The sequence below is a fragment of the Heterodontus francisci genome, chromosome 9 (genome assembly GCF_036365525.1).
Source record: "Heterodontus francisci isolate sHetFra1 chromosome 9, sHetFra1.hap1, whole genome shotgun sequence".
NCBI classification, from domain to species: domain Eukaryota; kingdom Metazoa; phylum Chordata; class Chondrichthyes; order Heterodontiformes; family Heterodontidae; genus Heterodontus; species Heterodontus francisci.
In genome coordinates, this window is record NC_090379.1 from 102304074 (window position 1) to 102329056 (window position 24983).

The following is a 24983-nucleotide window of genomic DNA, read 5'->3' on the forward strand; positions in this document are numbered from 1 at the left end:
CTGTAGGTCAAAGAAACAAGTAGCGCCTCATTTATGCTAAGCTTAGGTTGTAAGGTTTCAGCATGAAGAATGCAGAGGGAGCCTGCATGCAGTGTTAGCCATGGATAAGAACATAAGAAATAAAAAGCTGGAGTTGGCCATTTGGCCCTTCGAGCCTGCTCCACTGTTCAACAACATCATGGCTGAAGTTCTATCTCAACTCCAGCTTCCCGCACCATCCCCATATTCTTTAGTATCCAAAAATTTATCAACCTCTGGCTTGAACCTGGGGATCCTTGTATATGAATCACAAAGTTACTATGAGGTACAGCAAGCAATTAGGAAGGCAAATTGCATGCTAGCTTTTGTTACAGAGGGATTACAGTATAAGAGTTAAGAGGTCTTACTGCAATTATACAGAGCATTATTGAGGCCACAACAGAAGTAGTGTGTGCAGTTTGGACTCCTTACTAACAAAGAACATACTTGCCCGGAGTGGTGCAATGAAGGTTCACTTGACTGCTTCCTGGGATGAAGAGAGATTATCCTTTGGTGCGAGATTGAGTATGCCAGGCCTATATTCCACGGAATTTAGAAGAATGAGATGTGAGCTCGTTGAAACATAAAATTCTCAAGGAGTTGACAAGGGTAGATGCTGAAAAAATGTTTCCCCTTGTGGAATCTAGAATATGGAGTCACAGTCTCAGATTAATGTGTCGGCCATTTAGGACTGAGATGAGGAGAAATTTCTTCACTCAAAGGGTTGTGAATCTGTTAATCTTTTAAATCTTTTTTTAAAAAAAAGTCGGAAAAGCCCAAAATCTGTCCGAAGTTGGAAAAGCGTTGTTACTGCTCTCACACACCACCTGTCAGCTGTGAAACTCAGCGTGGATGTTTTAAAAAGCCGGTCTGGAAGAGGAAACCAATGGGAAGTTTTTCATCTCTGAAATACATTCGTAAGCTGGATGGAAACCTTTGGCAGCCGGATCCTGGCCCGCGGGCCGTATGTTGGACAACCCTGAGTTAAAACATCAGCCATGATGTTGTTGAACAGTGGGGCAGGCTCGAAGGGCCAAATGGACTACTCCAGCTTTTATTTCTTATGATCCATGGCTAACACTGCATGCAGGCTCCCTCTGCATTCTTCATGCTGAAACCTTACAACTAAGCTTAGTATAAACGAGGCCCTACATGTTTCTTTGACGTATAGACAGAAATCCAATGATTAAGTAGATCTGTCTTGTGGTGTGGAGACTAGTGCAGAGAAATGCAAATTTCTTTGAAATTATGAAGTTAAAAAAACATAAGTTACATTCACTGCAACATATGCAAATTAAAGAGAGAGACAGAACAAAAATGAAGATGAACAACACATATTCTGTCGCTAAATCATTAAGGGTGCGTTTTGTAATAGACAGACAATGCTGACACTTTCAACTATTAACCCTTAAGTAAGATATCTGAATACAATAAATTCTTACAAAACAGATTATAAGCCACACATCTCACCATAACACTTATGTACCCCACATCCATCACTGTAACACTGATATATCCCACACCCTTCACTGTGAACACACTGATATATCCACACCCTTCACCGTAACACTGTTATACCCTACACCCCTCACTGTAACACTCTCTGATATGCCCCACACTCCTCACTGTAACACTCTCTGATATGCCTCACAGCCCTCTCCGTAGCATTGATATAACCCACATCCCTCACTGTATCATTGATATAACCCACACCCCTCACTCTAACACTGCTATGACCCACACTCCTCACTGTAACCCTGATGTACCCCACACCCCTCATTTTAATACTCTCTTATATAACCCACACCCCTCACTATAACACTCTTTGATTTACCTAACACCCCTCACTGTATCACTCTCTGCTATGCCCCACACCTCTCACTGTAACACTCTCTGATATACCCCAAACCTCCTCTGGAACATTGATATAACCCACACTGCTCACTGTAACCCTGATGTACCCCACACCCCTCACTCTAACACTCTCTGATATACCCCACACCCCCCACTGTACACTGTCATTCCCTCCCATCCCTCACTGTAACACGTTCTGACAAACCTGATGCCCCTCACTGTAACATTCATGGTAACATCTGCCAACCCTTGTATAGCATACATATCTTGTCATTGAATACTCTTTCCTACGTAACAACAGTGACCGTACTTCAATAAGTAATTCATTGGCTGTGATGTGTTTTGGGATGCCTTTAGGATTTGAAAGGCACGATATGAGCTCTTTCTTAAAGGGCTTTTCACAGCTGAGTGGTTCTAAAGAATGTGTCTGTTCTGAATTCCCTGTCGTTTTGAATAGTTTACTACCTGGACAGGGCATTATATTTGAGTCGGGCTGTGTGCGTAGCTAATGGCTGCTAGTTTATATCCTATGCACCGTGTCTAGAACACAACAACTTTTACTTCATGTGGCTTGAGTGGAAGGGAGTCATTTGGTGCCACGTAAGATTCATGTTCTCCATTGCTCTTTCTCTCACTTTCTGTTCCTTTGCTATCACATTTAGTCCAGCGGCCAGGAGACGTGGGCCTCTGTAGCAGTTATTGATGTCACTGATTGAAGTTTCCTTTCAGCTCATTTGGACGTCCTTCAATATGTCACATCTCTAGTATGAAGCACTATGGAGAGTTGAGACATAGGAACAGGGGTAGATCATTCAGCCCCTCGAGCTGAAATTGCCATTCAATTAGATTATGGGTGATCTGTACCACAGTTATATCTACCCACCTTTTTTCCATATCCATTGTTATCTTTACCGAACGAAAATCTGTCGATTTCAGTCTTGGACACTTCAGTTGATTCTTGACATCCACAGACTTTTGAGGGAGAGAATTCCACATCCCCACTACCCTTTTTGTGCAAAATTGCTTCCTAATTTCATTCCTAAATGGCCTTGCTCGAATTTTAGGATTGTGGCCCCTTGTTCTGGATTCCCCCACCAGAGGAAATATTTTTTTCTGTATGTACCTAATTGAATCCCTTTATCATTTTAACTACCTTGAGCAGATTACCCCTAAGTTGTCTAAATCAAAGGAAATAGAAGCCAAGTCTGTGCAAACTCTCCTGTTAATTTAACCCTTTAAACCAGGTATCATTCTGATGAATCTGTGAAGTAACTCTTCCAAGGCCAGTATATTCTTCCTGAGGTTTGGTGTCCAAAAGTGAATGTAGTAGGACTCCCTCTTTTGGCTTATCCCTGAAATGGAGCTATCTTTGTAGCTTGGGATTACCCTTCTTCACACCACAATAGCTGGAGGGTTAGCCAGTGCTCTTGACAAATACTGTTTTTTTTTTAATATCGACTCTTCAGATGTGAGTGTCGCTGGCATTTATTGCCCATCCCTACTTGACCCATGTAATGGAATAGCTTCTTTGAGCTAGAAGACAATTATACACATTGGTGTGAAAGAACTCGTATTTATACAGCACTTTTCATAACCTCAGGACATCCCAAAGTGCTTTACAGCCAATGAAGTACTTTTGAAGTGTAATGTCAAAGGTCATGATGTAGGAAACTGTCGTGTTCTTCTTATTAGTGAACCATCTGGGTTTTTACAACAATCCAACAACTTCGTGGTCACTTTTACTGATTGCAGCTTTAAAAAAAACTGAATTCAATTGCTGAAACTGCCATGGTGGGATTTGTTTGGATTATTAGTCCAGGGAATCATCTCAACACTACCACAGCTGACATGCAGTAAGTGAGAGATTCGTAGATAATGAGGGATCAGTGAGCCACTCCAAGGAGAAAGCAACAAAGAGATGAGAGAGGCATAGAGAGACTTTAAAAAGGAGAAAAGCGGAAGAGAGACAGAGCAAAGCAACAGGAAAGAGAATCAAAAGAACTGAGAATGGGGGAAAAAAAAAAGAGGAAGGAAAAATTGAAAGCCAAAAGGCAAAGTAAGTTAACTGTATAACTCGTGTACACTGCCAGGATTTCGTTGCTTTTTCTTTTTCTTTTACGCACAGTTTTAGACCAAATACTTCTTGAGGTACATTTTCACTTCCATTGTGTGGGGAAAATTGTGTGGGAAAGTTGTCAAGAAATTCAATGAATTTAAACAAATTAGAGAAAAATTGTGACTTTGGTCACTGGTGGATTCAAAGGTGTTAATCAGGAATCCTCAGTCCTAGCTTCTTTGTGGAGTGATGTTAAGATGTCTCTCAATCCAAGTCACAACTTTAATAAGAAATGAGTCTGAAAACCTCCCGATCCAGTTTCCAGTCCTGGATGGAATGGAACTGTCCAAAATTCATTTGGGACACCGATAGCAAAATTATTGTCCTATGGGCAATAGTGAAGTAGAACCTTCATCTCCAAGGGAGGGAATCGTAACTATTCTAACCATTCAAACCCTGTATGCTGTATCAATTCTATCTGCTGTAAGGTGATATGGGATTGAAAGTCAATGCAATTTACACAGTGATTTGCTGGAAACTGAAGATTGTCCCGGAATCCTGCAGTATAGAAACATAATCATTTGTGTATTTTGGAGTGAATATTCCAACAAGTGGGAATGTAAAGTATCCTAAGGGATCTCTACTGTACGTTACTGAACACTACTGATAATTATTAGTGTGATTTTGTATGACTGAGTTTGAGATACGCTGTAAAATAAATCTTTCATATACTTACTATGCTTTGGAATATATCTGTTGCTATCTCCGTAAGCTCCTCCAGCCTTACAAGATCTCCACACTTCTCCAATTCTGGTCTCTAGTGCATCCCTAATTTCCCCTCTCAGCCATTGGAGGCTGTGCCCGCAGCTGCCTGGGCTAGAATCTCTGGAATTCCCTCACTAAACCTCTCAGCCTCCTTACCTCACTTTACTCCTTTAAAACGCTCTTTAAAAACCTACCTCTCAGACCAAACTTTTAGTCACCTGTTCTAATATCTCATGTGGCTCGGTGTCAAATTTTGTTTGATAATCATTCTTGTGATGCACTTTGGGACATTTTATTCTATTTTACTGGGTGCAATTATCAATTCATATCTGACTGGAATCTTTAATACCTTTGTTTCAATTTTATTCTTGTTGTTGGATGGGTGAAGTCCATGAACTGTCAGCTCACCCCCACATTAATAAAATGCTTTATTTTGAACTAAATGATAAAACACAGTGATGTACTGTCCACAGGAATGTGTGAAGAATCAGTAAGCAGGGGTGACAACAAAACGGCTGATAACATTCCAAGGTGCTTTACGGGAGCAATAATCAGCTAAAAACTAACACCGAGTAAAAGGAGGAGGCATTCGAACACATGGCCAAAAGCTTGGTCAAAGAGATAAATTCCAAGTAGGATCTTACAAGAGGAGAGGTGGAGAAATGTAGAGGTTAGGGAGGGAATTTCAAAGCTCAGGGCCGAGGCGGCTGAAGGCATGGCACCAATGGTGGGGTGAAGGAAGCGGGGATACATGAGGCCAGAGTTGAAGGAGCGCAGAGTTGTCAGATGGTTGCAGTAATCCGAGGAGTGTAGATCCCTCCATCCTCACTGGGTTGAGATCCACCTTCCCTCCTACTCTGACTGAGTCTGTCCCAGGACTTTAAAGCTATGAAACTTATTTCTATTAGTCTTCCCTTCCTCTTACTGTCCACTGGTTTTTTACACCCCCTAGTAACCATTACTGCTGGAATCACCTTAGCCTATTGGGCGGCACAGTGGCGCAGTGGTTAGCACCGCAGCCTCACAGCTCCAGGGACCCGGGTTCGATTCCGGGTACTGCCTGTGTGGAGTTTGCAAGTTCTCCCTGTGTCTGCATGGGTTTTCTCCGGGTGCTCCGGTTTCCTCCCACAAGCCAAAAGACTTGCAGGTTGATAGGTAAATTGGCCATTATAAATTGTCACTAGTATAGGTAGGTGGTAGGGAAATATAGGAACAGGTGGGGATGTTTGGTAGGAATATGGGATTAGTGTAGGATTAGTATAAATGGGTGGTTGATGTTCGGCACAGACTTGGTGGGCCGAAGGGCCTGTTTTAGTGCTGTATCTCTAATCTAATCTATCTCTGAGTCTTTCCAAGTTTGGCACTGTCCTTCCCACAGATCCTTAGCCCTTTGCCTCAGTATCTAAAATATGTGGAAAAGTTTTTCAGCAAACAACGGACCAGATCTTAGGGATTAACTTAATTAGAAAACAATTTAGAAAACAGTAATTTCCTGCTCTTTTTCCTGACCTTTGGGAGGAGCCAAGGATGTACCAGTAACTGCCAACCTACACAGACATTGTCCTCTAAGTGACCTTAGCATGCACTTAGCAAAAATTTGCTTCGAAGTGACCTCAGCATGTGCCTATTGACAGTAATGAGACTTTGTAGCCTTAAAGGGACACGCTAGGTTCTAATGTTGTGGAATGTAATACTTAAAGTACTGTATAACCCTCCTAATCCTTACAAAACAGTACACTCTCTGGCTTCCTGCGAGCAATAGGGGATCCACAGTCTCAAAATGAAAGTGCAGGCCATCGTGTGACCTTATGAATTCCAATACAGATCACAACACACTGTGACATGTGATTAAGTAGCTCATTTATTGGTGAAGCAGGTATAGATACAATTCTAAACTCAGAACCTGCATCAGGATTAACGTTCAAGAATTTTCAGTGCATTGTTATTCTAAGAGTGACATTGGGAAAACAAGCTGCTAAAATGCAAATTGTACGAACCTGCTCATAAGGAGCACAAGCGCTACACCCGTTTAAATTTTCGTGACACGACTGGTGTGATCATGCATACCTGTATTGGTGTTGAACCATTAGACAAGTTTATTGATCCAAGTAGGGTGCCATTCCTCCCCATAGTGATGACTGCAAAACAGCAATAAGCAATAAGAATGTCCCTTTGCAATGAGCCACTGTGGAGGAGCTCGGGTTAATGTAGCAGAATGCCATTCTCTTTACCTAATGTAGGATCTATTGAGTTATTGGCATAGAGTCCTTACTAAAAGGAAAAAAGAAAATACTTGCATTTCAATAGCATCTTTCATCACCTCAGGACATTCCAAAGTGCTTTACAGCCCAGTACTTTTGAAGTGCAGTCACTGTTGCAAAGTAGGAAACGCGGCAGCCAATTTGCACACAGGAAGCTCCCACAAACAGCAATGTGATAATGACAAGATAATCTGTTATGGTGCTGTTGGTTGAGGGATAAATATCGGCCAGGATGCCAGAGAGAATTTGCCTGCTGTTCTTTGAAATAGTGCCATGGGATCTTTTACATCCACATGAGACTGCTGGGCAATAAATTCCATTTGAATTCACGAAGAGAACCCGGTGTGTAGCTCGACAACAGAAAACTGCCTGCCTGATAAATTGGAGATTCGTCACCAGGCGAACAGAGGTTCACCAATCCACCAAGCTTGAATTTGCAAATAAGAACATTACACGAGCCTGTTTGCCATTCATATTTCCTGATGATGCCTTCCCCCTTTTACCACAACTATCAAACACTTGTGTTTTCATGGACCTTGGCCACCATCTTCGGGTTTTCCCAGCTTGCATGAGCTATGGCAGTTGGTGTTACCTAGCTATTCTTCCATAAGGGCATCACAGCCAACTTAAACTCTAACCTTACCCAAGATTCACACACAGATGCACTTCCTAGCAAGGATCAATGGACTGCAGTAGGATCCTGAGTGAATGTAAACGTCACCGGCATTTATTGCCCATCCCTAATTATTCTTAATAAGGTGATGCTGAGCCACCTTCCTGAACAGCTGCAGTACTCCCACAGTGCTATTAGGTACTGAGTTCCAGGATTTTGTACTGGCGACAATGAAGGAGCGGTGATATATTTCCAAATCAGGATACTTTGTGAATCAACAGGGAAGTTGGAGGTTGTGATGTTTCCACATGCCTGCTGTCCTTTGTTCTTCTAGGTAGTAGAGGTTGTGTTAAATTGAGATCTAGTTAATAAATTTGCACAATTTCTTTCCGAAAATACAAAAGCTCCCTTAAAAGTCTTTGTATAATTAACCTTAATGAAGATATCCTGGGTGAGGAGGCTAGGTTCAGTAACCTCCTTGTAGATTGATAAAGCAATTATTATCTAGTCCCATCTCAATAGGTTCCAGTTTCAATTGTGTTTTGATGAACAATTCTGCACTGCCCAGACAGTTTTCCCTGGTGTGGCTTATCACCAAAGTGCTTTCACACCCAAAGTCTGGGCAAAGTATCCTTCAATGAATTAGCTTTACATTCCAGTCTAGGTTGAATTTCAATCTTTCCTCTCTCAGTCTGTTCCCCTCCTTTCCTGAGATTGCAGTCTGAACTCGGGGTACAGTTGTATAGGTGTTGGAACCCTTAAACCTCCATTCTTCACTCTTCTTCATGCACAAGTTGAGATGGCACACCTACGCTGTTCAACAATGAAAGCCAAGCCCGATCCTGTCTTCCCTCCATCACCACCCCCCTACCTTCCTGTATATGTGCTTGCACCCTCCAATACAAGCTATGGGCAGTGATTGGAAACAAGAACCGTGACTGATGTTTTCTCTTCCCCAGTCTAGGAACACTGAAACAAATAGCAACCCTACCATTGTCCTGATTGAAGCCATTGAGTGATTGAACAGAGTCTTCCTAGTCTGCCTGGTTCAGTTCCACCCAGGGCAGCAGAATCACCAATAAAGCTATTGAAAGAGTTAGCAGTTTCATGTTAATCAGCTTTAATAAACTTCTACTTGTAACTGAAAAGTGTGCAGTTTATGAAGCATTCTTCTGCACAGAGGTTACCAAAAAGTACAAGCTGCAAAAATTAACTTAAAAGAAACCGCATCTTGTTAGTATTGTAAAGTCACTGTGATTTTTTTTGCAAAACGAATAATCATCAGTCCGAAAAGAATAAATTTGCTTAGACCAATCACAGTCTGTGAAACATGAACTGAAAGTCAAGCTTATTTAAACTAATCACAGTCTGTGCAACATGAACAGAAAGTTAAGCTTATTTAGACCAATCACAGTCTGTGTAACATGAACAGAAAGTCAAGCTTATTTAGACCAATCACAGTCTGTGTAATATGAACAGAGGTTGAGCTTGGTTAGACCAATCAGCGTCTTTATAACATGAACAGCGGGCGAAGCTTGGTTGGATCAGGATCACCACCAACAACTCCTTTAATATAATAAAATGTCTCAAGGCGCTTAGCAGGAGCATTATGGAATAAAATTTGACACCCAGCCACATAAGGAGAAAGCAGGCCAGATGACCAAAAGCTTTATGAAAGGACATTGAACTGAAACGGTAACTCTGTTTTTCTCTCCAGAGATGCTGCCTGCACTGTTGAGTATTTCCAACATTATCTACTTTTATTTCAGATTTCCAGTGTCCGCAGTATTTTACTTTTTTATTAGACAAATCACGGCCTTTTTAAAAATTCATTCAGGGGATGTGGGCATTGCTGGCTAGGTCAGCATTTATTGCCCATCCCTAATTGCCCTTAAGAAGGTGGTGGTAAGCTGACTTCTTGAACTGCTGCAGTCCTTGGGGTGTAGGTACATCAACAGTGCTGTTAGGAAGGGAATTCCAGGATTTTGACCCAGCGACAGTGAAAGAATGGCGATATAGTGCCAAGGCAGGATGGTGTGTGGCTTGGAGGGGAAATTGCAGGTGGTGGTTCCATGCATCTGTTGCCCTTGTCCTTCTAGGTGGTGGAGGTCGCGGGTTTGGAAGGTGCTGTCGATGGAGCCTTGGTGAGTTGCTGCAGTGCATCTTGTAGATAGTACACACTGCTGCCACTGTGTGTCGGTGGTGGAGAGAGTGAATGTTGAAGGTGGTGGTTGGGGTGCCAATCAAGGGAGCGGCTTTGTCCTGGATGGTGTCGAGCTTCTTGAGTGTTGTTGGAGCTGCACCCATCCAAGCAAGTGGAGAGCATTCCATCATGCTCCTGAGTTGTGCCTTGTAGATGGTGGACAGGCAGTGGGGAGACAGGAAGTGAGTTACTCGCCGCAGAATTCCTAGCCTCTGACTTGCTCTTGTAGCCACAGTATTTATGTGGTTGGATTAGTTCAGTTTCTTGTCAATAGTGACTCCCAGGATGTTGATAATGGGGGATTCAGCAATCGTAATGCCATTGAACATTGAACAAGAGATTCTCTCTTGTTTGAGATGGTCATTGCCTGGCACTTGTGTGGCACGAATGTTACTTGCCACTTATCAGCCCAAGCCTGGATGTTGTCCAGTACTTGCTACTCTGGACATGGGCTGCTTCAGTATCTGAGGAGTCGCGAATGGTGCAGAGCATTGTGCAATCATCAGCAAACATCCCCACTTCTGACCTTATGATGGAGGGAAGGCCATTGATGAAGCAGCTGAAGATGGTTGTGCCTAGGACACTACCCCTGAGGAACTCCTGCAGTGATGTCTTGGGATAATTGACCTCCAACAACCACAGCCATCTTTCTTTGTGCTACTTAAGACTCTAACCAGCATAGAGTTGTCCCTCTGATTCCCATTGACTCCAGTTTTGCTAGGGCTCTTTGATGCCATCCTCGGTCAAATGCTGCCTTGATGCCAAGGGCCGTCACTTTCACCTCACCTCTGGAGTTCAGCTCTTTTGCCAATGTTTGGATCAAGGCTGTAATGAGATCAGGATCTGAATGGCCCTGGCGGAACCCAAACTGAGCATCAGTAAACAGGTTATTGCTGAGCAAGTGCCGCTTGATCGCACTGTCGACGACCTCTTCCATCACTTTGCTGATGATTGGGAGTGGACTGATAGGACAGTATTGGCCAGGTTGGATTTGTCCTGCTTTTTGGCACACAGTTTTCCACATTGCTAGGTAGATGCCAGTGTTGTAGCTTTACTGGAACAGCTCGGCTAGGGGCACCGCAAGTTCTGAAGTACAAATCTTTAGTACTATTGCCGGAATGTGTCAGGGCCCATAGCCTTTGCAGCATCCAGTGCCTTCAGTCATTTCTGGGAATGAATCGGATTGACTTTGTTTCATGAACAGCAGGCTGAGGCAGGTTAAGCCAACCACACATTTATCAGCATTTAAATTAAACATGTTAGACATGCAGTAAACTTTATCAGTGGCTAGCTTCTGAAATAAAAATTCTTATAAATTGTAACAATGTTAACTACTATTTTAAAATTATTTTGCACAGTGTTTTAACCACACAATACAGCTGAAAAGATTCCACAGTCAGTAGTCAATGAACCTGCACACCCCACACCCTCAATGTTTGAGCCAAAAGAAATACTGGCGTGGAAAATGCAAAATTGCTGCACAGAAATGAACATAAACCACAGAGCCGAATTATGGTTGCCAACACTCCAGGATTGCCCCGAAGTCTCCAGAATTCACTGATGTGAGTAAGCAATGTGAAAAAAATCATGGGGCGTTAAAAAATGGTGTGTTTCCCGTTTTCTTACAAATAATAAACAATAACATTCAAACAATATTAGATATGGGGAGAAAAATGGTTGTTTGACTGGGTGGGGCAGGATGTCATATGAGAAAACTATCAGGAATATGTCCATCCAGAGTTGGCAACCTTTACACTGAATGTGTTTCTGAATCTAACTAATCAGCAAGGATTGGTAGGTGTGTCCACAGTGCTACTACATTCAGTGCTGGATATCTCAAACTATCTATGATGATGCACTACCAACCTGGAATTAATCTTGCTGAAGTGACTCTGTCTTCACGTAGAGGTTGCTGGAGAAACCTTAACTTGTTTGGAAGGACAAGTTGCTGTTTGATCAGCCTTTACATGAACAACCCACAAAACTTTCAACACAAGCCGCAATGTTGTGTGTTTGGGAAGGACATGTTTTCCTACCACCTTATGGTTGATCTGCTGCCCCTTGATGGGTGAAAATGACCTACATAAAATTAGTTCCGTATGTGCACTCAACATTTTCCACCGAAGAAATATTGTAGTCTTTAGGGGCTCTTGCAATTGTACCCTGTAACTTTGGCAGCAACCAGTGGAGGAGGGAGAGGGTGGGAGGGGAAGATCTGGGACTTGGGTCATGCTGTGCTACAGGAAAATCAAGCAAATGCTCTGTTACATAATCACCACCACCACCCCCCCCCCCCCCCGCCTACTATGATTCAAATAGTTCCCATAGCTCGGTTTCTCATTTCAAGACATGGAAGATACATTATCTTAGAACAAAAAACAGAAACTTCTTCAAAGAGTAGTCAGTTGGTCTTGGAAGAGGACCACAACAAAAATCAAGGTACATCATTTCTTTTAGTGAAAGTACAATGCACTTCTCCTTTCCTGACACTAGATTATCTCAAAACGTCTACTCTGTGCCTTCATGAATCCTCAATTACTAAGTGCTTTTCTCCAGTAAGGCTTCCCTGGATCCCAGAATGCAAGTGGCGGGATTTTTGCCCTGATATGGGGGTGAGAACAGAGATGGGCGGGACCGCAAGCAGCGGGTACCTAGTTAAGCTAATTTTACAGGCCAATTCAGGTCAATTACCAGAATTCGACTGGAATTTTCCAGTTGACCTGTGGGACCCCGCGACATTGGTAGCAAGGCAGCTGCCTGGAGACAGCCTCCCGGCGGCAGACCAGGAAGCCAGCCCTCCAGGTAGGCTTTGATGCCCTCCTTGTCTATCTAGTCACAGCTGCAGCCACAGGCTGCCCTGTGGATGGCCATTTTTTATTTCAAAAGTCTCAAGATAATGGCACCCTCTCTCTCCGCTACCTGCAACGGCTCCTTCTGTGCTGGACGGCCTCCTATTGGCTCTATAGCTTCAAGAGCCCGCCCCCCACCTCCGCCATTCTTAACTGGATGAAAAGTGTGCCCTCTGACCACTAATTGGCCAATTCAGGCAAAAAACACCGTTCGGTTCCTGCTCCAATGTGTCTAGACGTTGGGGCTCCTGACCCAAAATGCAAAATCCTGCCCATGATGTTTAGCACAGTGTACCAATGATCATCAAAGTGCATCTAATTACAATAACCCGGGACAAAAGTGCACCTTACAATGATTTCAGATAGACAGCTCTTTTAAAACTGGTCCTCATCATTGGGAAATGAATTGGACTAGGTGCTGCAGTAGTCTTGAGTGTTGGACTTTCAACATCAGCAGTAATCCCAGTCTTGTAATCTGTACAAGTAGATCAGTGGATTCCCCCATGAGTTCATGGGTTCATGAGTTCAAGCCCCAGCCCTTGTCCGCTCTATGGGTTAAAATACTTCTAATTGCTGAGGTCACAGGTTCAAATCCTAGCCTTGACTGGCATTTGAGCTGCTCCCCTCCATTTAGTGGATTAATCAGTTCTTTGCTGGGCTGTTCATAAAGAACATAATGCTTAGCCGAGTGTACCATCTACGAGGAGGGGGATTTGCAGGACCAATTGTGAAAACTGCCAGCAAGACATGGTTTCAAAGTCCAGGTTAGAGATTACAATCTTCTGGACTACATATGGATCTTATCAGCCAATAATATCAAAGAAAAATGAACTGAGTGAAAAAAAATCCTGCCTAGGATCTGATGGTCTTTCAGCCTGATGAGGCTGTTCACCTCCTACCTTGAGCTCCATCAGGTCTTACTGACCTTGAAGGAAGGTTACAGTATAATCCAGCTATAGTGACAAATGGAAATATGCCTCTTTACTTATTTTAAATTCTAACTGAACTTGCAATGTCACAAATGCCTCAGATCATCAGTAGTTTTTACACAGGTGTGAGGCTAAGGTCTTCGGACAGTGACAGGCCTGAGTCACGATCTCTTGTTGACTTCTCTGGGTTGCAAAGACAATGCATTTCCTTGTTGAGAGGTATTGTCTTCTGCCTGGAACCATCCTCATCACTTGCATCCGATGATACCTGCGTGCCCTCAACATCGTAGCATAGGCCATCGTAAGCATAGTTTATGTTTCCACAAGGGAAGCTTTGCAGCTTGACCAGCACTGCCCCTCCGATTTCCAGAGGTGGATAGGGGCAGGCTGGAGAAGGGGACTCCCGCGAGCTCGGCGGGGAACTGCTGTTGCAATCCAAGCCTGAATCCTCACGCTCAGGGGTGGCTGGGGACTTCCCATCTGCGTCTGCCACCATTGCAGCTCTGTTGAAGCTCTCAGAGACCCAGGAGCCATAAGTGGGATTCCACAAGGTTTTGGTCTGGTTTTTCAGACTCTGCCCTTGCTGAGATTTTGCTTCAGGGTGGTGATTGGCCCCGGCATCTTGGTAAAGCCAATGGTTGCCAATTGAGGCCACCTGATGGCCATTCTCCACCTTGACGCCAAAGCTATTTCCTTTTGGTAGCTCCTGAGGATGTTGAAACTTCGGCCCAGAATGCAGAAATTCAGACATTTGATTGGCAGCTTGAGGTGCAAGATGTGGGCTGACCCTCAGCGGAGTGATGCCAGTAGAGCTGTCAGGACGCATCACAGTACTTCCTTCTTCCTCTGACGTGGGCCCATACTCAACAGGAAGGAGAGTGTTGACAATGTCTGGATCCTGAAAACAAATAAGTAAGGCATTAGAACTGAATGCATATTTCCAGTTTGAACTCCTTTCTCTCCTCCTCCTCCTCCGAAAGCTATGACCATTCTAATACTCTCCTGGTCAGCCTCCCATCTTCCCTCTTTTGGATGACATGTTAAACCAAGGCCCTGTTTTCCCTCTCAGATGGTGTAAAAGATTCCACGGTCACCATTTTGAAGAGGAGTAGGGACATTCTTACCAGTGTCCTGACCAGCATTTATCCCTCAACCAACATCACTAAAAAACAAAATTATCTCGTCATTATTGCATTGTTCTTTGTCGGACCTTGCTGTGTACAAATGGGATACTATGTTTCATACATTACAACAGTGACTGCACATCAAAAGTACTTAATTGGTTGTAAAATGTCATGAGGTCACGAAAGTCGCTATAAGGCACCCTCCATAAACATAAACACATCCAAAACGCTACTGTCTGTATGCTCACTCACACCAAGTCCTGTTCACCAATTACCCCTATAGTTATTCACTTACGTTGGCTTCCTGCCTTTCAACGCCTCAATTTTAAAATTCTAATCCTCATGTTCAAATTCCTCCAAGGCCTCGCCCCTTCCCCATCTTTGTAACATCCTTCATCCTTACAACCTTCTGAGGTATCTGCGTTCCACCAACTCTGGCCCCATTTCTTTCACTCTACCATTGGCGGTCATACTTTCAGCCGACTAGGCCCTAAGCGCTGGAATTGCCTCCCGAAATATCTGTCTCGCCACCTCTTTTTCTTCTTTTAATATTCTTCCTTAAAAGCTATGCTTCCTTCTCTGGCTCAGTGTCAAATTTTGAACGATTTTGCTCCTATGAAGCGCCTTCGGAGGTTTTTCGACTTTAAATGTACTATATAAATGCAGGTTGTTGATGTTGCTGTGATATTTGCAGGGATATGGTTCCCACAATGCCACCAATGCGATTATAGAGTCATAGAATCATTTACGGCACAGAAGGAGGCCATTCGGCCCTTCAAGCCTATGCCAGCTCGTCACAGAGCAATCCAGTCAGTCCCATTGCACTGCTGTATCCCTGTAGTGCTGCAAATTTATTTCCTTCAAGTGTTCATCCAATTTCCTTTTGAAATCATTGATCAATCCTGCTTCCACCACCCTTAAGGCAGCAGGTTCCCAGTCATTACCACTCGCTGCATAAAAAAGTTCTTCCTCATATCCCCCCTTCAACACTTGCCCAAAACCTTCAATCTGTGTCCCCTAGACAGCGAATGGGAACAGTTTTTCCTTGTTTATCTTATCTAAACCTGCCATAATCTTGTACGCCTTTCAAAGACCCTCAAATCCTTCCTAAAGTGTGGTGACCAGAACTGGATGCAATACTTTAGTTGGGGCCTAACCAGAGCTTTATAAAGGCTCGGTATAACTTCCCTGCTTTTGTACTCAAAGCCTCTATTTTTGAAGCCCAAGATCCTGCATGCTTTGTTAATCACTCTCTCAATATGTCCTACTATCTACAAAGATCCATGCACATGCACCCTCAGGTCCCTCTGTTCCTGCACACTCTTTAGAACTGTGCCATTAAGCCTATATTGCCTCACCCTATTCCTTCTGCCAAAATGCATCACCTCCCACTTCTCTGTAATAAATTCCATCTGCCACTTGTCTCCCAATTTTGCTAGTCTATCTATGTCCTGTTACAGTCAACTGGTATTTTAACTGCTTGCCACACCTCCAAGTTTGGTATCATCAGCAAATTTTGAAACTTGTCTCTGTATTCCTATATCCAAGTCATATATATCAAAAAGCAGTGATCTTGGCACTGACCCTTGGGGAACACCAATGTATGAAATATAACCATTTACTGTAGCTTGATGTTTTCTGACCTTAAACCAATCTTTTATCCAAGTTGACACTGATCCTCCAATTCCCTGAGCCTTAATTTGTTAACCCCTTTTATGTGATACTGTGTCAAACGCTTCCTTAAAATCCATATAGTCAAAATCCATTGCATTCCTTTTATCAAAAAATTCAATTAGATTAGTCTGCTGTTTACAAGTCCATGCTGATTGTCCTTAACACAAATCTCTCCAAGTGCCTGTTGATTTTTTCCCCCTGATTATTGTTTCTCAAACCTTACCACCACTGATGTTATACAAACTGGCCTGTAGTTACTAGGATTGTCCTCACACCCTTTCTTGAATAAGGGTGTAACATTTGACACTCTCCAATCATCTGGCATCTCCCACATATTTAGGGAAGATTGGAAGATTATGGCAATCCCTTCTGCTATCTCCATCCCGACTTCCTTTAGAAACCTGGGATACAAGCCAGCTGGACAGGCGATTTATCCACTTTCCAGTACCTGCTTCATCTCAATTTTCACCCCATCCATTACATCTGCCAACTCCACTTCTCCTGATATTTTGTCAGCATTCTCTTCCTTAGTAAACACGAATACAAGTACTCATTTAGTATTTGAGCCTTGCCCTGCACCTCTAAGCATATATCACCCTCTTTGCCCCCAATAGGGCCCTTAATAACAATATTTTCTAAACAATGTCTATGGATCATACAATTAATGTGGGGACCATTATTGTCAACACACCAAATGGACATTGATTCTTTGCATGCCAGATCACAGAGGTCAGGCACAAGTAACAATTACTATACCAGCATGCCATTAATGACTCTAGGGGGACCCCCAGTGGCCCAGTCTGTAATATACAGGCTCTTAAAGTCCAAGCTTGGCATCACTTAATCCCTGTCTGAGAGGATAGAATGTTAGAGGGCACAGACTGGCCAACTCAGCACCATTGTTTTTCACTACATGAGCTACCTATATTCCTGCTCCCCTGCTGTGTTGGGTGTTGTGATGGTGCATTTGTTAGTATGTTAAATATATACTTAAATGATTATATTTATGTTAATCTGTATACAGGAAATAATGCAATATCATGTGATTCAATTCTCCTGCACAATCAGCACGCGTAAGCTGAAGCAACAGCAAGTCTCCATTAAAGCTCTGCATTCTAAACCTTTTTGCCTGTCCTTCAGCTTCATTTGTATTAGGCCAGAAAGAGATAATACATTATGACGACAGTGGTAGTGAGTTGACAGCATTGATCAGAAATGGAAAATGACAGTTCAAGTCAGAGGCATTGCGACTGGATCACAGCTCTCACATCGGGAGAACAATTGTGTGAGTGGAGACTGAAGATGATTTGGGCTTACTCCTGGCTTTTCCATCAGCCGGCTAGACAAAATTATCAGTAGTTTCAGCTATAGAGATCAGTGCAGCATCATGCTCGAACGTGGATTCCTTCCGGCCGTCACTGCACACACATGCCATTCGTTATCTGACCCCGGCATCAGGACCCCTCCCGCCTGCAAGCTTACAAGCATGCGCTGCAAGCAGCACTGCTCAAGGCATGGCTCCTGCTCAGCTTGGCAGAGATCACAGCTTTTTTAAAAATTCGTTCTGGGGATGTGGGCGTCACTGGCTAAACCAGCATTTATTGCCCATCCCTAATTGCCCTTGAGAAGGTGGTGGTGAGCGGCCTTCTTGAACCGTTGCAGTCCATAAGGGGTAGGTACACCAACAGTGCTGTTAAGAAGGGAGTTCCAGGATTTTGACCCAGTGACAGTGAAGTAGGATGGTGTGTGGCTTGGAGGGGAACTTGCAGGTGGTGGTGTTCCCATGCATCTGCTGCCCTTGTCCTTCTAGGTGGTAGAAGTCACTGGTTTGGAAGGTGCTGTCTAAGGAGCCTTGGTGCGTTGCTGCGGTGCATCTTGTAGATGGTGGTGATTGGGGTGCCAATCAAATGGGCTGATTTGTCCTGGTTGGTGTCGAGCTTCTTGAGTGTTCTTGGAATTACACCCATCCATTTTTCATTTCTTTTGAAAAGATAGCCAAACAGATGAAGTGGCCAAAGGAAAGCTGGACACTTCTTATGAAAAGCAGGTTGATGGGCAGAGTTCATGAAGTTTATGCCATGCTTTCTGAAGAGGCTTTTGCAGAATATGAGATGGCAAAAAAGGCTATTTTCGCTGCTTATGAGTTGATCCCTGAAGAAATTGGCAGAAATTTTGAAACCTCTGGTGATTGTCTGGGCAGACTTATATAGAATTTGAGAGGGTAAAGCAAATTAATTTTGATCATTGGATGCGGGCACTAAAGGTAGAGGCCACGCATGAGAACCTTAGGGAAATAATTCTCCTGGAAGAATTTAAAAATTCACGCCCTCCAATAGCAAGAACCCATGTAGAGAATCAGCCAGACAGGCAGCAGAAATCGCTGATGATTACAAGCTTCTTTATAAGCCCAAACCCTTTGTCTGTCTCCCCAGCTGCAGGAAAAGGTTCCAGGAATTTTTCCTTCATGTGTAGTGACCCAAGCAATGGTTAAACAATTTCCATTGTCAGAAGTAAAATTGGCACCACAGTCAGATAGTCAAAGATCTGAAACTTTCTTTGGGGATTTGGATAATCTGAAGGAAATGTTCAGTAAGTCTTCTCTGATCAAGGCTCAGCAAGCCGATCCAGAGTTAAATAAAGTGGCACAATGGGCTCTAACTGAAGCTGAGGCAAAAGGAGTTCCGGAAGGATACTATATTAAAAACAGGATTCTGATCAGGAAGTGGAGACCTTCTCACAGACCTGCGGATGAAGAATGGACAGTTGTTCACCAGATAGTGGTGCTGCCCAAGTATCGCTGGGAAATATTAAGGATCGTGCATGAAATTCCTATTGCAGGACATGTGGGGATCTGGAAGACCCAGTCACATATAGGTCAATATTTATACTGGCCTCAGTTGTAACAAGAGACAGAGAGCCAACTAGAGCATTGGGGTGCCCAAGGCCTTGAGAACTTTTAATCCAGGTTCTGTCTAAGATCCTTCTTCAGTCCTGCAAAGTCAATTGATTTCTGACTCTCCGACCTGCAGATTATACAAACATCTCATTGGGTGTTACCTGACACCGAGTCCTTAACTAAAACATTAGGGTGAGTGTTGTCAGGTCTCCAGTCGCTAAAGACAATCTCTGGTTGGTTGGCCTACCACAAAACTCTAATGTTTCAGGCTGTGGCCTTTTATTGTGCATTCCTTCTGCTCTTTGAAACTGCTGGGCTTTATTTTATCTTCATGCCAATGGTTCCTTAGTTGCTCCCAAAATATACTAAATCTTTTTTTCTTCTTCAGCCAGGTCACAGGGTAAGAGTCTATCATTATGTTACTGTTGAACTTAAATTCAATATACTTTTTAAAAACAAAGCTCACTGCAACAAATTCAAATGTCAGCACCCGCTCAATCCCTAACGAGACTAGCTTTTTTCACAGAGACTGGCTCGGGAGGTCAGCCTCTACCTTTACAGGAAAGGAAAACTGAGTGGGATGTAAAACTGGTGGCTGATCTGATTCTGCCCGCACTCTGCCCCACCAATTTTACCCCCCTGCAGTGTCTCTACTAAATACACGTATAGCTCCATACCTGTGTACAGTAGTTAATTCTTTCCAATATGGTGGAGAAATCTGGCCGGTGTTCAGGTCGATGCTGCCAACATTGGGTCATAATACGATATCTAAAGGAATGGAATCAGATAAATTCATCCCATGCCCATTCACCATCTTTTTAATACGAATAATGTGAAAGAAAGAACTTGAATTTATATAGTGCCTTTTACAACCTCTGGACATATCAAATGCTAATGGGGTACTTTTGAAATGTAGTCAGTCACTGTTGTAATGTAGGAAACACGGTAGCCAAATTGCACAAAAGGTCCCACAAAGAGCAACAAGATAATGACAGGATAACCTGTCTTAGTGATGTTGGTTGGGTGATAACTGCTGGCCAGGATATTGAGGAAAACTCCCCTGCTCTTCTTTGAATAGTGCCCTGGGATCTTTTACACCCACCTGAGGTTTAACATCTCACCCAAAAGACAGCACCTAAGACAGTGCATCTCTCGCACAGCACTGCATTGGAGTATCAGCCTGGATTATTTGCTTAAGTTCCTGGACTCCTTTAACATCATCAGAGAAGGGAGTGCTGCCATTGCGCCAAGGCTGACACCATGTGAAGTAGGTCTTTCTACCCACTTTTCTGCCTTCCTCGCCAGTCTTTTGCTGTGGCATGTCTCTACACTTATTGCCAGCCTTGGTGCTTCACCCTAAGTCACCATTTTTCCTCTGTGAATCTCAACAGTCAACGCATGCAGACTGCTCACTTATGGAGAACATCATAACTCAGCCCCTTCCCGCCCCGGATGTCCATTCATACATTATCCCACAGAAGTTGCTGGACAGTAATCAGAAGGGAGAACCATGCTGAAATTCCTTGCCTTGACATTGAGGCCAATTCCAGCATCCCTAATGTTGCCCCTGGTGAGATCAGGTGGGTAAAGTTAAAATCTCCCCCGATATTTTAAGGAATCAGCAAATCTCCTGCAGCGTTGGTCATAGTTAGTCAGAGGTGCTCTGCCAACTAACACTATGAGCACTGATATTGGGATCTAGGAACACTGGGGATGGGGCCTCTGCAGTCTGGCAGTAGGGGTCTCAGCATCTATCTGTATTTGGAGGGGGCATCACAGAATCTGCAAACACTAGAAGGGAGGGAGGAGCTGTGAGAACACTGGAGCTGATCCCGGGATTAGGGACTTGGAATGAGAATTGATGTGCAGTGAGAGAAAGTCCTGAGGCCTGGGAGTGTGGGGAAAGGCAGTTGAATCTGGGGAGCTGGGGTGCGTGAATGCGTAGCATATTTTTTAGTAATTTTTAACCGGTTTAGAGTGTTAAGAGTAATAAACTTACATCTTTCTTGATTAAACTCAAGAAAACCTGTCTGATTGGTTCTTTTGCAATTACATTAGAGGAACAGGAGCAAGCGCTCATTGAGGTGGTAAGTTCAACCATTGTGTAAAAAGGATAAACCCTGTTGCAGTCAAACCAGAGAAAGGGCAAAAGGGGAGCCTGAGACCCCTTCCTCACCTGGCCATAACAAAATATTGATTGGCATAATTACAGTATTGACAATTTTGCATTTAGCAGTGTTGCTAAACATTGATCAGCAGTTAGTGGTGTTATTGATTTGTAGTTTTATATGGACCTTGCAGTGTACAAGGTGGCTGCCACTTTTCCTACATTATGACAGTGACTACATTTCAAAAGTACATCAATGGCTGTAAAGCACTTTGAGATGTCCTGAGTGTGAAAGGTGCTACAGAAATGCAACTTCCTACTGCCTGTATTTACGATGTTATTGATCTGAATTCAGCAATATTGTTGATCCTGTATTGAACAGTGTTATTGATCTTTATTTAGAAATATTACTAATTGGGTTTAAGCAGTATTTTTGATGTTACATTTAATGGTGTTACTGATCCTGGAATTAGCATTGTTCCTGATTGTGCGCTAGCCGGTGTTGCTGTGTTTAACTGTTTGAAATCATACTAACTTGACATCTCCAACCTTCTCTCAGCAATACCTACACAGGCCCTGGGCAGCTCTTGGGTGGGTCCATTCTTCCACCACTCGTTACGAACTCCAAGACTTCCTGATTGCTCTTGCAGGGGTATGGCATGTATCCGAGCGACAGAATCTCCCACAGCAACACACCAAATGACCTACAGTAACATTTTACAAAAATGAAAAGAAAGAGTTGCATTTATATAGCGCCTTTCATGACCACCGGATGTCTCAAAGCAATTTACAACGAAAGAATGTAAGTTTGACATATGTTCACTGTTGTAATATAGGGAAACGTGGCAGACAAGTTGCGCACTGCAAGGTCCTACAAACAGCAATGTGATATTGACCAGGTAATCTGTTTTAGGTGTAGGCTGAGGGATAAATATTGGCCAAGACGCCAGGAGAATTCCCCTGAAATAGTGCCACAGGATCTTTTACAACCACCCCAGAGGGCAGATGGGGCCTCAGTTTAATGTCTTATCTGAAAGACGGCACCTCTGTGGAGTGAAACTTGAGCTCACAGCCTTCTGACTCAGCGGCGAGAGTGTTAACCCACTGAACAATCAACAGGCACCAACTCAGAGTGAATTGTCTTAATATTATACAAGACAGTTAGATACTTGGCTTAGCTACAGCTAAGGTTGGTTTGAGTCCCTTGATCATTGGGTTACTAAAGTATTCCTATCAATATTGCAATGTAATTCACTTAACCTGGGATTGGAATTGGATGCACAGACTGAACTGACTTTTCTATCTAACTGCTTCAGTCTTGCCTTGTTACCAGCCCAGCCCCTGCCTTCCAATCAGAGCTGCAACATTATAGCAGAGGGAACCTGTAACTGAACTAAACAGACCAAAGGTTTCCAGGTCTTTGTTGAATTAACTGACATCAGTTGGATTACCAGCCATCCTTTGAGTTGCTCATTTAGTACTAATTAGGGCCTATGCTGATTAGGACCTGGATTGACACTGGCCAAAGCCCTTCCATGTAGCATGTTCAGGGCCTGCAGCAGAGAGGGGCAAATGGTCTCTGCACTCCTGGATTAGGAAGGGAACATCAGCCAGTGTTCCCACTCGTGGTTGCTATTCAGTGCCTTCTATGAGAAAAGATGTGACTATGGCATTGGGAAGGAACAGGAATATGTTTTGCTGTGATGACCCCATTGGTCAAATGGCCAATAACGCTCACCGCCTGTATTTCACTCCACGTGATATCAAGGAACTACTGAAGGCACTGGATACTGCAAAGGCTATGGGCCCTAACAACATTCCGGCCTGTGCTCCAGAACTTGCCACGCCCTGAGCCAAGCTGTTCCAGTACAGCTACAACACTGGCATCTATCCGGCAATGTGGAAAATTGCCCAGATATGTCCTGTACACGAAAAGCAGGACAAATCCAACCTGGCCAATTACCGCCCCATCAGTCTACTTTCAATCATCAGTAAAGTGATGGAAGGTGTCGTCGACAGTGCTATCAAGTGGCACTTGCTTAGCAATAACCAGCTTAGTGATGCCTCAGTTTGGGTTCTGCCAGTGCCACTCAGCTCCTGACTTCATTTCAGCCTTGGTTCAAACATGGACAAAAGAGCTGAACTCAAGAGGTGAGGTGAGAGTGACTGTCCTTGACATCAAGGCAGCATTTGACCGAGTATGGCATCAAAGAGCAAAACTGGAGTTAATGGGAATTAGAAGGAAAACTCTCCACTGGTTGGAGTCATATCTAGTGCAAAGGAAGATGATTATGGTTGTTGGAGGTCAATCATCTGAGCTCCAGGACATGACTGCACAAATTCCTCAGGGTAGTGTCCGAGGCCCAACCATTTTCAACTGCTTCATCAATGACCTTTCTTCAATCATAAGGTCAGAAGTGGGGATGTTCACTGATGATTGCACAATGTTCAGCACCATTTGTGACTCCTCAGATACTGAAGCAGTCCGTTTGGAAATGCAGCAAGGCCTGGACAATATCCAGGCTTGTGCTGATAAGTGGCAAGTAACATTTGCGCCACACAGTTGCCAGGCAATGACCATCTCCAACAAGAGAGAATCTAACCATCTCCCCTTGACATTCAACGGCATTATCATCACTGAATCCCCCACTATTAACATCCTGGGGGTTACCATTGACCAGAAACTGAACTGGAGTAGCCATATAAATACCGTGGCTACAAGAACAGGTCAGAGGCTGGGAATCCTGTGGCAAGTAACTCATCTCCTGACTCCCCAAAGCCTGTCCACCAGCTACAAGGCACAAGTCAGGAGTGTGATGGAATATTCTCCACTTGCCTGGAAGGGTGCAGCTCCAACAACACTCAAGAAGTTCCATGCCATCCAGAACATAGCAGCCCGCTTGATTGGCACCCTATTCACAAACATTCACTCCCTCCACCACTGACGCACTGCAGCAACGCACCAAGGCTCCTTAGACAACACATTTCAAACCCATGACTTCTACCACCTAGAAGGACAAGGGCAGCAGATGCATGAAAACACCACCACCTGTAAGTTCCCCTCCAAGCCACACACCTTCTTGACTTGGAACTATATCGCCGTTCCTTCACTGTCGCTGAGTCAAAATCCTGGAACTCCCTTCCTAACAGCACTGTGGGTATACCTACACCCCACATGGACTGCAGCTGTTCAAGAAAGTGGCTCATCACCACCTTTTCAAGGACAATTAGGGATGGGCAATAAATGCTGTCCTAGCCAGCGATGCCCACATCCCATGCATTAATAAAAAAAATTCACACATGAGGAATGAATGAACACTAGGGGCAAAGCATTAAAGGGCAGATAGCCTCCATGCAGCAGTGCCCTAGCAATGGGCAGTGCCTTCTGGAGAGCAGAGAAGAAAATTGGGATGGGGAGAAGCAGCGATCACAGCATTAATATTTGTGCCTGGGACCATGCTTCTCTTCTGGTTTAAGGCATTGAGAAAGGAAAAGGAATGAGCTGCAGAATGTACAGTTAGCTCATCAGAGTGTCCCAGATCCGGATAATACACCAGCTCCACCAGTGAGAAGTCACTATACACAGAGGCGTGTTTGAGGGATGTTAGTCCAGAGGACCGATTATTTTCCATTT

General features: G+C 43.7%; 1 protein-coding gene across 1 annotated transcript in view; it reads right to left on the reverse strand.

Annotated features, from left to right (window-relative positions):
• Positions 1-13663: 13663 nt before the first annotated feature.
• ltk (leukocyte receptor tyrosine kinase) overlaps positions 13664-24983 on the reverse strand; it is a 136879-nt gene continuing 125559 nt past the window's right edge. The window contains exons 19-21 of the mRNA XM_068038177.1: positions 21919-22053; positions 19920-20010; positions 13664-14446 (exon numbers count right to left, since the gene is read on the reverse strand). Coding sequence (XP_067894278.1) covers positions 13664-14446; positions 19920-20010; positions 21919-22053 — 1009 coding nt within the window. The remainder of the gene's footprint in view (positions 14447-19919; positions 20011-21918; positions 22054-24983) is intronic.